The sequence below is a fragment of the Eretmochelys imbricata genome, chromosome 14, assembly GCF_965152235.1.
Source record: "Eretmochelys imbricata isolate rEreImb1 chromosome 14, rEreImb1.hap1, whole genome shotgun sequence".
NCBI lineage: Eukaryota > Metazoa > Chordata > Testudines > Cheloniidae > Eretmochelys > Eretmochelys imbricata.
Window position 1 is genome coordinate 43,252,822 of NC_135585.1, and position 17,944 is coordinate 43,270,765.

Genomic DNA, 17,944 nt, shown 5'->3' on the forward strand with positions numbered 1-17,944 from the left:
GCTGTGACACTTCCTGTAATACCCAGTGCTGTGAAGCACCTTGCCACCGCCTGCCCTCAGTGTGAGGAAGACTTGTTTGTACCTACCAGGGGGTCAGCTCCCCAACTCCACCAGCCCTGGGCGACACAAGCACTCCTCTCCAGGCCTCTGCAGGCCCTGCTGTTACTTTACAGTTCGCGTTGGGCACATACCAATGCTCAAGGCCTCAGAGCATCCCCCTGGAGTGACCAGCCCCTGGTCCACTGGACACTTGCCATATTCACAGATCTGCTGCTTCCAAAGAACCAGAAAACCTTAGCTTAACCATTCCATCTCGGATCACTGCTCTGCTTAACACACAGCACTTACATATGTTTCTAGTGAAAACAAATAGAAGTTTATTTAGCAAAGCTTAGAGATTCCAGTAGTAGCAAGTACTGGAAACAAATGGTTACCTATAACAAAATAAAATCATAACATGTATTCTAGAGCCCAAACTTAGTTAACAAGATACATGTGTCTTGTAGAGTATTGCTCCCCCAAAATCCTTGCTGTGCTTTATAGCCAGGCTAGTGGTGACCCTCCTTTCATAAGACAAACACTATTAACTTGTCTCCTAGGTGAAGGACTCTCAACACCCCCTGCTGTTTTGTTTCTCTCCGATTTTGCAATCTCTTAACTTGCACCAGGCTCATTCTGTGAATAGGCCTCCATGGTGAGGCCTACAATATACAAATGGCCAGACAGGGAGAAAAGCATCCTGTTATCTCAGGAGGTATAAAACTATAGGGTTAGAAGGGACCACAGGGGTCATCTAGTCTAACCCCCTGCCAAGATGCAGGATTTGTTTTGTCTAAACTATTCAAGACAGCTGGCTCTCCAGCCTCCTTTTGAAAACCTCCAGTAAAGGAGCTTCCACAACCTCCCTAGGCGTCTGTTCCGTTGTCCCACTGTTCTTACAGTTAGGAAGTATTTCTGGAGGTGTGTCACCTCCTGGTGACCTCGCTCAACCCCAAGATGGTATTTTCAGTATAGATACATAATCCTTGTGAAATGTTTGGCTCAATAATTCTTAAGGAGTTATGACAATCCGTGTGATATTGGCTCTCAGTACAGAGCTCACATGCCACCCTCTGGTGAGCTCTTGTGCAGATATCCAACCCAGGAGATCCCTATGAAACTATGCACACTCTGTGCCCTTGGCCAGTTGGCAGAGGTTCCGGTCTCATATGGGCCACCAAGCAGTAAACGTAATGATTCCCTCCGCTCTCATCAGAGAGGTTAAAGACCAGGAGTAAAATTTTCAGAAGTGCCCAAGAGCCAGATTTTCATAGAATCATAGAATATCAGGGTTGGAAGGGACCTTAGCAGATCATCTAGTCCAACCGCCTGCTCAAAGCAGGACCAATCCCCGATCAAATCATCCCAGCCAAGGCTTTGTCAAGCCTGACCTTAAAAACTTCTAAGGAAGGAGATTCCACCACCTCCCTAGGTAACGCATTCCAGTGTTTCAGCACCCTCCTAGTGAAAAAGATTTTCCTAATATCCAACCTAAACCTTCCCCACTGCAACTTGAGACCATTACTCCTTGTTCTGTCATCTGCTACCACTGAGAACAGTCTAGGTCCATCCTCCTTGGAACCCCCTTTCAGGTAGTTGAAAGCAGCTATCAAATCCCCCCTCATTCTTCTCTTCCGTAGACTAAACAATCCCAGTTCCCTCAGCCTTTCCTCATAACTCATGTGTTCCAGCCCCCTAATCATTTTTGTTGCTCTCCGCTGGACTCTTTCCAATTTTTCCACAACCTTCTTGTAGTGTGGGGCCCAAATCTGGACACACTACTCCAGATGAGGCCTCACCAATGTCGAATAGAGGGGAACGATCACGTCCCTCGATCTGCTGGCAATGCCCCTACTTATACAGCCCAAAATGCCATTGGCCTTCTTGGCAACAAGCGCACACTGTTGACTCATATCCAGCTTCTCGTCCACTGTCACCCCTAGGTCCTTTTCTGAAGAACTGCTGCCTATCCATTTGGTCCTTAGTCTGTAGCGGTGCATGGGATTCTTCCGTCCTAAGTGCAGGACTCTGCACTTGTCCCTGTTGAACCTCATCAGATTTCTTTTGGCCCAATGCTCCAATTTGTCTAGGTCCCTCTGTATCCTGGCCCTACCCTCCAGTGTATCTACCTCTCCTCCCAGTTTAGTGTCATCTGCAAACTTGCAGAGGGTGCAATCCATGCCATCCTCGAGATCATTTATGAAGATATTGAACAAAACCTGACCCAGGACCGACCCTTGGGGCACTCCACTTAATACCAGCTGCCAACTAGACATGGAGCCATTCATCACTACCCGTTGAGCCCGACAATCTAGCCAACTTTCTACCCACCTTATAGTCCATTCATCCAACCCATACTTCTTTAACTTGCTGACAAGAATACTGTGGGAGACAGTGTCAAAAGCTTTGCTAAAGTCAAGGAACACATCCACTGCTTTTCCTTCATCCACAGAACCAGTTATCTTGTCATAGAAGGCAATTACATTAGTCAGGCATGACTTGCCCTTGGTGAATCCATGCTGACTGTTCCTGATCACTTTCCTCTCCTCTAAGTGCTTCAGAATTCATTCCTTGAGGACCTGCTCCATGATTTTTCCAGGGACTGAGGTGAGGCTGACTGGCCTGTAGTACCCCAGATCCTCCTCCTTCCCTTTTTTAAAGATGGGCATAACATTAGCCTTCTTCCAGTCGTCCGGGACTTCCCCTGATCGCCATGGCTCTGCAATCACATCCGCCAACTCCTTTAGCACTCTCGGATGCAACGCATCCGGCCCCATGGACTTGTGCACGTCCAGCTTTTCTAAATAGTCCCGAACCACCTCTTTCTCCACAGAGGGCTGGTCACCTCTTCTCCATGCTGTGCTGCCCAGTGCAGTAGTCTGGGAGCTGACCTTATTCGTGAAGACAGAGGCAAAAAAAGCATTGAGTACATTAGCTTCTTCCACTTCCTCTATCACTAGGTTGCCTCCCTCATTCAGTAAGGGGCCCACACTTTCCTTGACTTTCTTCTTCTTGCTAACATACCTGAAGAAACCCTTCTTGTTACTCTTAACATCTCCTGCTAGCTGCAACTCCAGGTGTGATTTCGCCTTCCTGATTTCACTCCTACATGCCCAAGCAATATTTTTATAAACTTCCCTGGTCATTTGTCCAATCTTCCACTTCTTGTAAGATTCTTTTTTGTGCTTAGGATCCGCAAGGATTTCTCTGATACATTTTAAAATGTATTTAGACGCCAATAGGACTTCCAGCAGCATCTTGGGGCCTAAACCCATTTTTGGCATGTTCTGCACCTGGATGCTTTCAAAAATCCCACTAGGCACCTCAATACCTTTAAGGACATCTGGCCTCAAGCGACCTTGGCAACACAGGAACACAAATCTCATCGAGAGGCCAGGGGCCGAAGAGCATCCGTCACTTCGGAAGTTGGGTTTTCAGAGCTAGGTCCACAAAGGGACTCAGGTGCCTAGGGCCAGCATTTAGGCACCACTGAGAGCCTCAAAACCCCGGCTCAGCTGACACCTGATGTCATAGGTGGCTAAATCTCTGCCACTAAAGGCCTGTAGGAGCCAGTCTCTGCCAGTGAACATACGCAAGGCCCCCTCAGTCTAGGCACTCGTCTCAGACCTCACCCCCACAGGAGCCTCAAGCTAGACGTGGCCCTGCCTGTCTCACCCGCAGGGCTCCATCCGGTAGGCATGCTCCCAACAAGCCTATCCCCAACCAAAGTGGCTGGGGAGCATGAAGCCTCCATTATAGCCCTGATCCCAGTGGCTAGGGCATTCAGCCAGGACATGGGGGAGACAGGTCCAATTCCCTCCCCCCCCCCAAAGAGGAGCCATTTAAACTTGGGTTTCCTTCTTCTTGGGTGAGTTCCCCGTGCACTGGCATGGAGGGCAATCAGGTCTGGGGCTCCCTCAGAGTCTCCTGAGGACATTGTTCCACTATGTAAAACTAATTAAACATGCAAAACATGCATTGGGCCAGAGGAGGACTCTGCCGTCCAGTGGCTAGGACACTCGCCTGGGGTGGGGGAACCCACAGTCATATCCCTGCTCTGTATTAGTAGGGGGGACTGAACCTGGGTCTCCAACAGCCTGGTGAGTTCACCCCTCCCCCCTTGGGGTTCCCAGCTGAAAATCCCAAGAAGAGGCAGTGTCGAACTCCATGGGAGAGATGGGGCTTAGGCAACACTCTAAATGATTTTTCCTCTTGGCTAGGTGAGGCAGCTCTTTGCTCCGCATGCTGATCTCTGGGGATCCCTTTCTTAGCTGCCTACTTCTCCCCATGCACCGTATAGGGAGCCTGGCTGCGAACTCAGGGCTGAGGTTCCCACTGGCTGGCATGGCACTAAAACTTGCTCATTGCAACATCTAAGTCCCTTCGTAGATCTAGCCCTAAGTTATTTTAGTGTATGGTATTAATCGAGATATCTACCCACATTCAGCAAGTAAAATACAGCTCAGTTTTATTCCAACAGTCCTGGTATTGATTCCTCTTATACTTTCAAAACTTTGCACATCCTCAAAATGTTATAAGCGCATATCACCAAAAATGTAGTGAGAAATAAGGTCCACATAGCATGAGTATTACACCATCTTGCCTTAAGGGATTAAAGTTTCTGAATTCTCATAAAATCTAGACACTTACTGACAGTTTTTTCAGGGCTTCCTTGACCTCGTGGTTAATCAGGCTGTATATGAAGGGATTGGCCATAGGAGTCAGAATTGCGTAGCAGATGAAGAACACTTTGTTCAGGTCTCTCCAGTGTGTTGGTTTTTGGTAGCAGGTACACAGTGATTAGGGTCCCACAGAAAATGGCCACCACAATGAGGTGAGAGGAGCAGGTAGAAAATGCCTTTTGCCTCCCGGCGGTGGAAGGGATTCTCAGGATGGTGAAGATGATACACACGTGGGACATCACGGTTAATACAAATGGAGGCAGAGTGAATATAGCAGCCAGGATGGTAATGACAAGCTCTATCTGGTTGGTGCCATTGCAGCAGAGATTTAACATTTCTGTGGATTCACAGCAGAAATGATCGATTTTATTGGGGCCAGAGAAAGTTAATTGTAACATAAGAACTATTACTATGATACCAGCCAGAAATCCATTTATCCAAGACCCAGCTGCTAACGACAAGCAGAACCTGGTATTCATGAGGGCCGCATAATGGAGCGGTTTGCATATCGCCGAGTACCGATCATATGACATCACTGCTAGCAGATAGCATTCTGCAGCAGCAAAGAAACTAACAAAATAAAATTGTGTCATACAACCACTAACAGAAATGGTATTGTCCCCTGTCAGGAAACTGGCCAGTACCCTGGGCAGGAGGGTGGAGGTGTAGCAGGTCTCCAAGCAGGACAAGTTCCTCAGGAAGAAGTACATGGGGGTGTGAAAGCGCCGATCAGCCACAACTAGCGCAACAATGAGGATGTTCCCGGCCAAGGTCACAATGCAGATCACTCGAAACAGCAGGAAGAGTAGGGCCAGCAGTTCAGGAAGATCCCTGAATCCCAGGAGGACGAATTCTGTGATGGACGTTTGATTCCTCCCTTCTGTGTTTGCCATGGGGTGTATCTAGGAAGGATAAAAAGTGAGGAAGAGAAAAATACGTCTTGGAGATGATTGGCAAAAACATACTTAAGCTTTAACCCAGCAAAGAAGAAGTTGGGGGGGAAGGAAGCCCCCTGGTTTGATAATGGAGTTGCAGGAACAGAGCTGGCTGGCATGTTGACTCTTTGGATATATTATCGTAAGTTTTATGCAGCAGATTTAACAAAATAGCAACATCTCTCGAATTGGACCAGGAACCCAGTTGCTATGTTGAAGGGTCTGAGAGCCCACCATAATGGGCAGCCATTTAGACACACATAGTTTGATTCACATCATCTCATATCTCTTCTCATGACAAAGTTTGTCCAAATGTGGGATACCATTACTGAGACAGTCTTCATATTTTTGTATAAGCCAAATCAATCAATCAATAAATCTAGTGTTGGACATCAAACTAGAGGATCTAATGGTCTTTTGTGGCTTTCCAATCTATAAATCTATGAATGTACCTCTGTGATTCTTTCACATTGTTACACAGTTCCAAAATATCAAAAATTCCCAACAGGTAGAGCCAGATTTACTACCTTTAGCAAATATTAATAAGAGTTGAAAACCTTTTCCATTATATAAGTTGTGGAACCTGAAAATGTTGTTAAATTCTGCTGGGAATTCTCTCCCTGTAACATGAATTCTTGGACTATTAAGGCTGAGACTTCGATAGTACTCTATAGGAGTTAGGCACCCGCTCCTCTTGACGAGTTGGGCACCTAAATCCATTAAGGCACTTAGAAAATTCCAACCAATATTGGTAGGAAAGTTAAAACTTTTATTTCACTGATTTTTCTATTCTCTCTCTCTCTCCTTAAGTATTCAGCTGTATATCCATCTCTCTATCTCCCATGTATATAGAATGGGTGCCGTGTGCCTGCAGGCTACAGCGTCCCTGTTTCACCATCCGTATTTATCTCCAGCAGCTACAACTGGCTTTGTCCCCTGCTATGGAATCCTCTCTGGGACCTTGTGACCAGTGTGAACCTCTAGTGACTCAAGATGGCCTCTTCAAAAACAGGTGTGCCTGGTTGGTTCACAGAAACATACCTAGCAGAGGGAAACAGGGTTAAAACAATAAAATCCTATGCACACATTGTCTGATTTCACGCACCATTTCAGTCTCTTGCTGAAGTTCTCAGAATCCTCATCGCAGTCGTCCAGGAGGCTCCAGTCTTCACTGGAAATGTTTTCCTTCAGGGTTGCCTCGTCAAAAGCTACCGGTTGGTGCCTTCTGTTCGCCGTACACAGTGCCTTTTTCTCCACCTTCACAGTGAACGTGAGTCTGGCTCTCAGCAGGCGATGTCCGCTTCCGGTGTTGAACGATGGCACTACTGAAATATCCTGCAGGAAGCGTCATCTATCGATCAGGAAGTAATCGATTTCATTCTTTGTCTTCGCATTTCGTGCGATCCGGGTCCATCTTCTGTTGGCCTTCTTTTGGAACCAGGTGTTACCAATGAACATTCTCCTCGTCTCTGCCAATTTATCTAGTCGTTCTCGCACGTTTCATTCTCCGATACCTATGAACTTTTCATCCTCTCTCCCTCTTCCAACCTTGGCGTTAAAATCTCCCATCGCAATCCTTTATGTGGAACTCTGAGTGAGGGTTTCCTCCAGCTCCTGATAGAATCCTTCCATATCCTCATCTTCGCATGCACTTGTGGGAGCGTAGATCTGGATAACTTTGAGGGTATTGTTTCGGTTCAGTAGGAGGTAAAGCACCCCAATACGTGATGACTTCAAATGGCATGAGACGATTTGTCTATCTAAACACTGCCTTTCCTTGCCAGTTTAAGCAGGTTTCACTTAACCCAGGTACCCCCAAAAAACAATGAGGCAGGTTGCCCCCTGCAACCCCGGCCTCTCGGATAGTCTGACACCCCAATCAGAATCTCTCCCCACTTATTCATAGATTCCAAGGCCAGAAGGGTCCCTGGGATCATCTAGACTGCATCGCTGTGAAACACAGGCCGTAAGACTTCCCTGAATTAATTCCTGTTTGAACTAGAGCAGATGCTTCAGAAAAAACATCCAATCCTGATTTTAAAATTTCCACTGATGGGAAACCCACCATGACTCTTTGGTAAATTGTTCCAGTGGTTAATTACCCTCCCTGATAAAAACTGTGCCTTATTTCTCGTATGAATTTGTCTAGCTTCAACTTCCAGCTCTTAACCCTTGTTATACCTTTCTCTGCTAGATTGATGAGCCCACCCTTATCACATTTCTGGTCCCCATATGGTTACTTACAGACTGTGATCAGTTCGCCCCTTAACCTGCTCCTTGTTAAACTGAACTGATTGAACTCCTTGAGTCTTCCAGTCCTTTAACCGTCCTCATGGCTCTTCGCTGAACCCTTTGTGAATTGTGGGCACCACAACTGGACGCAGGATTCCAGCAGTGGTCGCACCAGTGCCAAATACAGAGGTAAAATAGCCTCTCTGCTCCAGATCACCCTGTTTATATGTCCAAGCATCACAGTAACCCTTTGAGCCACAGGCTGTTTTTTTATCCACTCTGAAGTCCCTTAGTTCAGGGTTCCTGCCCAAAGGTCCCCTGGGGGTTCGAGAAGGGCGTCTGAACCTGACTACACTGGTTCATGCAGTGTCATAGCTGAAAGCTTGTCTCTCTCACCAACGGAAGTTGGTCCAATAAGAGATATTACCTCACCCACCTGTATCTCTCATACACTGCTTCATGCATTTCTCCCACGGGGCTTTTCCTTTGAGCATCAGACCACTGAGGTCTGTCTACAGCTACCATGAGGCAGTGCTTGCAGAATTTAACCCTTATTTATTTATTTAACCCAGACCACAGCCACCCAAAGTAACTGTGCGTATCAGCAGGACTTGGACCCGGGCCTGTAAGGTTAACGGGTAAGTAATATCCCCACACTGCAACCTGGCAGTGCCTGTAGCTGACTCATTGCCTGTGGCCCATAATCTGCAGTGGTTGTACGCCACCGTAAATTCCATCCTGCATGATCGGACTGAAAGTGCTCTTGGCTCCTTGACCCTATATTTGCCCATGGGGCGCACCAAGAAGTGTCCAGACAACAATGTGTATCCCAGCCAGCTGCCATGACCACCCGGCTTCTCTGTGTCTGAGGTCCTGGTACTGACCTCGACTCTGACTTTGATTCTGACTCCTGATCGACCCCTAGAAACACAAGTGGGATGCTGAAACCTGGTTTTGACCTTGTCCCAATTCCTGATTCTGTCTCCGGCTCTGACCCTCGGCTTGACTCTTGACCCTGATACTGACTCTGACCCCTGGCTTCAGTTCCGGGATCTCCAGCTCCTACCACTTGTCCTACCTACCTTTGCCCAGCATCCTGACACAGACTATGTATCGTAAAAATGAATACAGACACTGCCCACATTCTTCACAGAAGGTGAATCTTAAATTGCTCATGCTTAATTACTCAAGCACTTTAATACCCTGGTTCGGAAGGTGATATATAAATGCAAAGCAGCAGCAGTTTGGAATTGGGTGCTCACCTCTATTCGTAGGACAGCTCTCACTTCAGTCGATAAACTCATTTCTCAGAGTTTGAGACCAGGTGGGTGAGGTAATACCTTTTATTGGATTCAGAGTAACAGCCGTGTTAGTCTGTATTCGCAAAAAGGAAAGGAGTAGCTCACGAAAGCTAATGCTCAAATAAATTGGTTAGTCTCTAAGGTGCCACAAGTACTCCTTTCCTTTTATTGGACCAACTTCTGCTGGCGAGAGACATGTTTTCGACACACAGAGCTCTTCAGGGTTTGGCAGACAGGACTCCAGGTCCACTGAGGTTTTTGTCTTTCATCATTCTGCAGAAATGGGACTTTCTCAGTAAAGAGACCTGCAGTTATCTGAAGGGATGAGCTAGTGCCTGTGATCTACCTTTGGAAAATGGGCTTCCCCTTTGATTTAATAAGTGTAAATGCTCTCTCATATTTGTATTCTTTCTTCATGCTTTTCAATACAGTCCCACTTCAACCTTTCTCCCACTTGGTTCATTTTGTGTCTCCAAAGCGTTGTAGCTAACAATGCCCACTGTGAGTTGCAATTATACAAGTCCCATTCTACATCAGGTTTTAGTCTAATGATCCTTTGTGGAAAATATTTTAGAACACGGACAAACACCAGCTTACATTTTTGGGAGATGCCTGTCCAAGGTGATGGCCAGTTATTATGTACTTGTACCGCCCCCGAATTAGTATTCAAGAGATGCTGCCATCTAATGGGCATTTTTGAAAATAGCAGCCCATATCTCACTCTTACAACATGCTGCCACCTAGTGGCCATTTTACAGTATAACTTTCCCATTATTGACAGGTTTCAGAGTAGCAGCCCTGTTAGTCTGTATCCGCAAAAAGAACAGGAGGACTTGCGGCACCTTAGAGACTAACAAATTTATTAGAGCTTAAACTTTCATGAGCTACAGCTCACTTCATCGGATGCATAGAATGGAACATATAGTAAGATATGTATATATAGAGAGAGAGAGATTAGTTGGAAGTTACCATACAAACTGGGAGAGGCTAATTAGTTAAGATGAGCTATTACCAGCAGGAGAAAAAAACTTTTGTCGTGATCATCAAGATGGCCCATTTACACAGTTGATAAGAAGGTGTGAGGCTACTTAACATGGGGAAATAGATTCAATATGTGTAATGACCCAGCCACTCCCAGTCTCTATTCAAACCCAAGTGAATGGTATCTAGTTTGCATATTAATTCAAGCTCAGCAGTCTCTCCTTGGAGTCTGTTTTTGAAGCTTTTCTGTTGCAAAATTGCCACCCTTAGATCTTTTACTGAGTGGCCACAGAGGTTGAAGCGTTCTCCTACTGGTTTCTGAATGTTATGATTCCTGATGTCAGATTTCTGTCCATTTATTCTTTTGCGTATAGACTGTCCGGTTTGGCCAATGTACGTGGCAGAGGGGCATTGCTGGCACATGGTGGCATATATCACATTGGTAGATGTGCAGGTGAACGAGCCCCTGATGGTGTGGCTAATGGCATTAGGTCCTGTGATGGTGTCACTTGAATAAATATGTGGACAGAGTTGGCATCGGGCTTTGTTGCAAAGACACACATAGTTTGATTCACATCATCTCATATCTCTTCTCATGACAAAGTTTGTCCAAATGTGGGATACCATTACTGAGAAAGTCTTCATATTTTTTTAAGCCAAATCAATCAATCAGATATGATGGCATATATCACATTGGTAGATGTGCAGGTGAACGAGCCCTTGATGGCTCACCACACGATCCATTGTCTACAGCCAAGCTCTAAGATACAACTGCATTCGCTCCAATCCCTCAGACAGAGACAAACACCTACAAGATCTCCATCAAGCTTTCCTAAAACTACAATACCCACCTGCTGAAGTGAAAAAACAGATTGACAGAGCCAGAAGAGTACCCAGAAGTCCCCTACTACAGGACAGGCCCAACAAAGAAAATAACAGAACGCCACTAGCCGTCATCTTCAGCCCCCAACTAAAACCTCTCCAGCGCATCAAAGATTTACAACCTATCCTGAAAAAATGATCCCTCACTCTCACAGATCTTGGGAGACAGACCAGTCCTCAATTACAGACAGCCCCCCAACCTCAAGCCAGCAACCACACACCAAAAACACTAACCCAGGAACCTATCTTTGCAACAAAGCCCGATGCCAACTCTCTCCACATATTTATTCAAGTGACACCATCTTAGGACCTAATCCCATTAGCCACACCATCAGGGGCTCATTCACCTGCACATCTACCAGTGTGATATATGCCATCATGTGCCACCAATGCCCCTCTGCCACATACAATGGCCAAACCGGACAGTCTCTATGCAAAAGAATAAATGGACACAAATCTGACATCAGGAATCACAACATTCAGAAACCAGTAGGAGAACGCTTCAACCTCTGTGGCCACTCAGTAAAAGATCTAAGGGTGGCAATTTTGCAACAGAAAAGCTTCAAAAACAGACTCCAAGGAGAGACTGCTGAGCTTGAATTAATATGCAAACTAGATACCATTAACTTAGGTTTGAATAGAGACTGGGAGTGGCTGGGTCATTACACATATTGAATCTATTTCCCCATGTTAAGTAGCCTCACACCTTCTTGTCAACTGTCTAAATGGGCCATCTTGATGATCACAACAAAAGTTTTTTTCTTCTGCTGGTAATAGCTCATCTTAACTAATTAGCCTCTCCCAGTTTGTATGGTAACTTCCAACTAATCTCTCTCTCTATATATATACATATCTTACTATATGTTCCATTCTATGCATCCGATGAAGTGAGCTGTAGCTCATGAAAGTTTAAGCTCTAATAAATTTGTTAGTCTCTAAGGTGCCACAAGTCCTCCTGTTCTTTTTCCCATTATTGTATTGGCTACTGAACTCTATTGGTCACTAGTCAGTATTTCTGACACCCCCACCCGCCTCATTTCCTCTACTCTGCTGCCCTCTAGTGTTGATTTCCCAGCATGACAGCCTGTTGCTCTTTCCTCTAGTGGATTCTTCTCTCTATAGCTGCCTCTTTCCCGTTCTTGACTCTCATGTCACATGGTGGCCGTTATTTAATATAACAGCCCAAAACTCACTCCATAACATCTGCTACTATCCAACTTTCACTATGCAGCACAGAGGTCCTCGTCTCTTCAGTGCTCTCTACTCAGCACGTACACACCGTTATACAGCTTCACCTCCCTTTCCATTGGTCCTTTGGCAACATAACTTCTCCTTTCTTGCCCCTCCACTTTGGCTGCTGTTCATTGGGCAGCACAGCTGCGCCTGTCCTCTCTGCCCTCTTGTGGCCCTAGACAGCATAACTGCATCTCTCCTCATTTCTTACCTACTGCTAGGTGTGTGCTGTTTCAAACTATAGCCACTGGGAACAAATCGTACAAAAAATGATTGCAACATTAGTGGCTACAAGAGCACATACTGTGGCAGCAGCTCTCAAAGGCTTAGCAGGGGTTTCCCATCCATCCAGCGCCTTTCTGTTGATGTGGGCTCTGAGTCCAATGGAAATGCACAGATTGAAGCTACCATGACAGATTCCCAGTGGCTCTCCAGGCTGAGATTCTCAGAGGCGTGTAAGGTGATGTGCATCCATCTCCCATTTTAAAGAGATTTGGGTGACTAACTCTGTTATGTCCCTTGTGAAATCCCTTCCGCAGAGTCGGAGCCCTACAATTCTCACTGGTGCCCAGCTCCCCGACCTCTGGCCAAGCCCTGACATGCTCCCAGTGACTGAGCCAGCACTGCCGTGTTTGGCATCACAGGAGTTCTGCCCGTTGGTAGGTGGTCGCCGCTTCCTCTCACCATAAGTTGCCTCACCCCCTGAGGAAAGGGCCCTGTGTGGAGCAGAGCTGCCTGGGGTACCTGGGGCTGACTAGACACTGTGCCCTCAGAACTAGCCCTGTTGGACATTGGGCTTGTTGCAGTTAGTTTTGGGGACGCTCATTGTAACAGGTCCCCTCCCTTTGAACTGCTCTGTGCAGCTGGTGGAAGCAGAGCAGCTGGTGCCCTGCAGGGCCATGAGCAGAGTCCCTCGTCAGTGACCGTTTGACAGACCCGACCCCCGGAACGGCCTCAGTTCTACGGGTGCCCTAGCAAACCCCCAGCTGGGCCTGGACAGTCCCAGTGGACCTGACGTGTGAGTCTACCTCTTTGTTTGTCCAACCTCCCTGCCTCCAAGGGCCTGGTGAGCCTGGAGCTGTTGCTTTCCTGGAGCTGGTCACAGCCGGGTGTAGCCCAGATAAGAGCTATAACGCTGCTCCTGGTGAAGTGTCCAGAGGTCACTGCTGGGGCCTGGTTGTTTGCCTCCGGCCTCTGTGAGTTCAGTGAAGATGGTTGGTTTGCAGAGGGTTATGATGGTAGTAAGCACAATTTCAGGGGTGGCAGATTTCCCAGGCTTACGTTCCCATCTCTGCTGCACAAGGAGTTACTATTTTCATTGTCCAAACATTTATTTTGATCAAGAATGGCTTTTTTAAATTATCTAAACAATTGGTAACAATTTTGTCTCCATTCTGCCTAGTGCCCATAACTCCATGATGGGAACATGGTTATGGCCACCTCCCTCCCTGGTCCTTCCACTGAGATGGACAACACTGAGTGCTGAGATTTTCACTAGGACTTTTCAACTTAATTTTAATGGGGGATGATTGCTGAAATCACCCAGACAGCCTGAGGTTTTCAAAGCTAAGTTATTATCTCAGAGTCTCTGCACGTTTTTGCGAAAGCCACATTTACTGACTGCTTTCCTCAAAGCTTCCTTGACCTCTCTGTTTCTCAGGCTGTAGATGAGGGGGTTTACCAGGGGAGTCAGGACCGTGTAGCAAAGAGAGAGCACTTTGTTTAGGTCTCTCAGTGTATCACGTTTCGGTAGCATGTAGACAATAATTAGGGTTCCATAGAAAATTGTCACCACAATGAGGTGAGAGGAGCAGGTGGAAAAGGCCTTTTGCCTCCCGGTAGTGGAAGGGATTCTCAGGATGGTGGCGATGATGCACATGTAGGACGTCAGGGTTAGTAGGAATGGAGGCAGGGTGAATACACAGGCTAGTATGAAATCCACCAATATGACCTGGTGGGTGTCACTGCAGGAGAGCTCTATCAGTGGGAGGGCATCACAATAGAAATAGTCAATTTCATTTGGGCCACAGAATATTAACTGTGATAGGAATAAGACAAAGATGGTAATACCCAAAAAACCATTTAACCAGGAGCCAGCAGCCAACTGGAAGGAAAACCTGATATTCATAAGAGTTGAATAGTGGAGGGGTTTACATATCGCTAAATAGCGATCATAAGACATCGCTGTTAGGAGACAGCATTCTGTAGCTGCCAGAGAACCAAAGAAATACAGTTGTATGATGCAGCCACTGACTGAGATGGTTTTGTCCCCAGTCAGGAGACTGGCCAGCATCCGGGGCACGATGACTGAGGTGTAGCAGGTCTCTACGCAGGACAAATTCCCCAGGAAGAAGTACATGGGGCTGTGAAGATGCTGGTCAGCCACAACGAGCACCACAATGAGGGTGTTCCCAACCACGGTTGCCATGTAGATCACTAGGAACATTAGGAAGAGAAGAATTTGCAGGTCAGGGAGATCCCCGAATCCCAGGAGGAAGAATTCAGTGATGGCTGTTTGGTTTCTGCAGTCTGCCATTGGTTGAGTCTGGGAACAATAAATCTGTGCGACTGAATTGGAAGGACACAGAGTTAAAAGTTAATCAAATCCCGTGAATTAATTCCATAAATATTCAGAAACTCCCTCCCCCTCCTGGTTACAGGCTGAAATATTAAGGCTAAATTTAGATTTCAGAGCAAAGTGCCAGGAAACTGAGTCTGAGGACAGAACATTGCTCTGATGGGGAAGAGGGTGTTCGACATGGACACCAGTGATTACTATAAAAGCCCATTTATCTGGTAGCCACATACTGATATGACAGATCAGATATTTTCTCTGTCTATCATATCCTATCTAGTGACATACCAGAGCTTAACAATGATGCTTAAATGCTGTATTTCACTCCTGGCAATGGCCAGAATCATGCCATGTCTTATGAGTCAAAATCAAACATCAACTAAAATCTTGGACTGAGATTTTTCAATGTGGTCTAGAGTTCTTAGGCACCATCCTGCTGTTAGATTTCTTTCCATGAATTCTAACACAATATCCTGGTATATTCAGCATTTCAGTGCCCTGTAGGAGAAGGAATAATTTTCATCCCCTCACAAGAGATCAGTTTATGCCATAAATTATGTAGTGGAGTAAATTCTCCCTTAGTGCCTGTGGTGGTGATGGGAACGTGGTGAGGGACTGGCAGTGCCTTTTCTGTTTCCCAACAGTAGCTATGTAGCAGTCATAAAATACAGCTCTATGAAGGGTGGATCTTAGGAAGGTGCAAAACCAGGCTGATGTGCAACCCTAACTGGGGAATGACCCTCCCCACTCCATAATGAGTGTGGGATGATAATACAGGAAAGGCACTGGGTGAAAAAAGATGATTTCCCTAAACACAGAGTCTAGAAACAATCTGGCATGTGTGATCCGGGTTAGTAAGACTCTATCTCCACTCGTGACCCCATTGAAAAGTCGTGGAAGACTGGAGACATTCCAGAAGACTGGAAAAGGGAAAATATAGTACCCATCTTTAAAAAGGGAAATAAGGACAACCCGGGGAATTACAGACCAATCAGCTTAACTTCTGTGCCCGGAAACGTAATGGAGCAAATAATTAAGCAATCAGTTTGCAAACACCTAGAAGATAATGAGGTGATAAGTGACAGTCAGCATGGATTTGTCAAGAACAAATCGTGTCAAACCAACCTGATAGCTTTCTTTGGCAGGGTAACAAGCCATGTGGATGCTGGGAAGCGGTAGATGTGATATATCTTGACTTTAGTAAGGCTTTTGATACTGTCTCTCATGACCTTCTCATAAACAAAGTAGGGAAATACAACCTAGATGGAGCTACTATAAGGTGGGTGCATAACTGGTTGGAAAACCATTCCCAGAGAGTAGTTATCCGTGGTTCACAGTCATGCTGGAAGGGCATAATGAGTGGGGTCCCACAGGGATGGGTTTTGGGTCAGGTTGTGTTCAATATCTTCATCAATTATTTAGATAATGGAATAGAGAGTACACTTATAAAGTTTGCGGACAATACCAAGCTGGGAGGGTTTGCAAGTGCTTTGGAAAGGCGCTGAACCAAAGACAGCTTCAGTGGGCCCTGTTGTTCACACACTTTTATTTTACCATCACTTATCACCAGAACAAGGCAGCCAATGCCCTGTCCCGAAAAGGGGAATACCTCCCTGACCATACCCAGCTGATGTGCATCCTCAAGCCTTATAATTTCCTGGATGCTCTATTCCCCAAGACCACTTCCTCCTTTAGTTAGTAAGAAAGCGCCCCTCAGCACCTTCAGACACCCTATCTAGACTCTAGGTGGTTATTACTGTGGATTTGATAGTCAAGCTTCCCTTATCTGCCAAGCATACCATCATCCTCCTAGAAGAGCCTGTCTGGGCAGCACCCCTAGAAGAGATGATGTAAGGCCTAGTGGGTCTATAGGACTACCAGGCAACAAACATCCCCACATTGCTACCTGTAATTTGATTATTCCTTGCAACACACAATCTGCAGTGGTTTAACAGCAGGGGAAGTTCCGCCTCATGTGATCTGACTGAGAGTGGTCTTAGCTATCCCTGATTGGCTCCTTGACCCTATATAAAGTGATGGGGTGTAAAAGGAAGTGTCCAGGCTCTGGTTGAAGAAAGGCTGTTTCAGTGGTGACTGTGGGGTGCTGGCTCGGTGGCTGGCTGGGCAGAGTGAGATGGATGAGAGAAATGAAACTGAAACCAGGCTAGACCATGAGTACAGGGAAAGCATTGACGAAGACTGGATGCCAGCAAGGAAAAAGAAAAGGGGAGATTCTCTGCACCCAGAAGAAGGACCAGCAAATAGGAGGGCAGGAAAGGGAAATGGGGGGAAATTACCTAACAGTAAAATCTGTAGATAAGGACATAAAGATAGGAGATATCAACCCCCTGAGAATGGCAGAGGGGATCAAAAAAGTGCTGGAGACAGAGCAAGAGCTAAGATGGTACCTTCTGGAGATTCATTAGTGGAATGTAAAAACAAAGACCAAGTAGGGACACTCCTTAAGACAAAGGTGCTAGGTAAAATAAAAATGAGTTGTCAGCTACCCAAATTCCTCACAGAAACAAGATGGGTAGTATCTGGGGTGCCAAATGAAATTTCAGGAAAGAAAGCAAGGAATAGGTGGAGATAAGGTGATAAGTGCTAAGAGGCTAATTAGCAGAAGAGGCAGTGATAGCAAGTGCTTGACAGCTGTGCTGGTCACATTTTAAGGGAGGGATGTGACCAGATAGTCCAGAATATCAGAGTAACTTTAGGGTATCAAAGTCCTATAGTCCTCTTTCTGTGAGATGCTACAGCGGCCAGAGATTTGGTCATGTTGCAAATAATTCCAATGGGAAAATACAGTGCAGTAAGTGTGGAGGTGACCATTCACAGGATGACTGTGAGGAAGGGACAGAACAAAAATGTTGCAACTGTGGAGGAAAACACAGCTCAGAATATACAAGTTGTACTGAGGGGAGCAAGCTAGAGAACTACAAAAACCCAAGTTGCTAATAACATGTCCTGTGCAGAAGCTGTTAGGAGATACCTAAAAGAGAACCTGATGTGAGGAAAGGCAATAGCCTGCAACAAGTTAATGGAAGGGAATGAGTAACGTTGTGTATATAATGTCTGCTGCAG

At 46.1% G+C, this 17,944-nt stretch overlaps 2 protein-coding genes across 2 annotated transcripts; both read right to left on the minus strand.

Annotated features, from left to right (window-relative positions):
• Positions 1-4,723: 4,723 nt before the first annotated feature.
• On the minus strand, positions 4,724-5,614 carry LOC144274284 (olfactory receptor 10A7-like). Its single transcript, XM_077832974.1, has one exon. It carries the CDS (start codon positions 5,612-5,614, stop codon positions 4,724-4,726), a length of 891 nt encoding a protein of 296 aa, XP_077689100.1.
• An 8,250-nt stretch (positions 5,615-13,864) lies between these two features.
• Positions 13,865-14,821, minus strand: LOC144274089 (olfactory receptor 6N1-like). Its single transcript, XM_077832764.1, has one exon. The coding sequence runs from the start codon at positions 14,819-14,821 to the stop codon at positions 13,865-13,867; it is 957 nt and encodes a 318-aa protein (XP_077688890.1).
• Between the last annotated feature and the right edge of the window lie 3,123 nt (positions 14,822-17,944).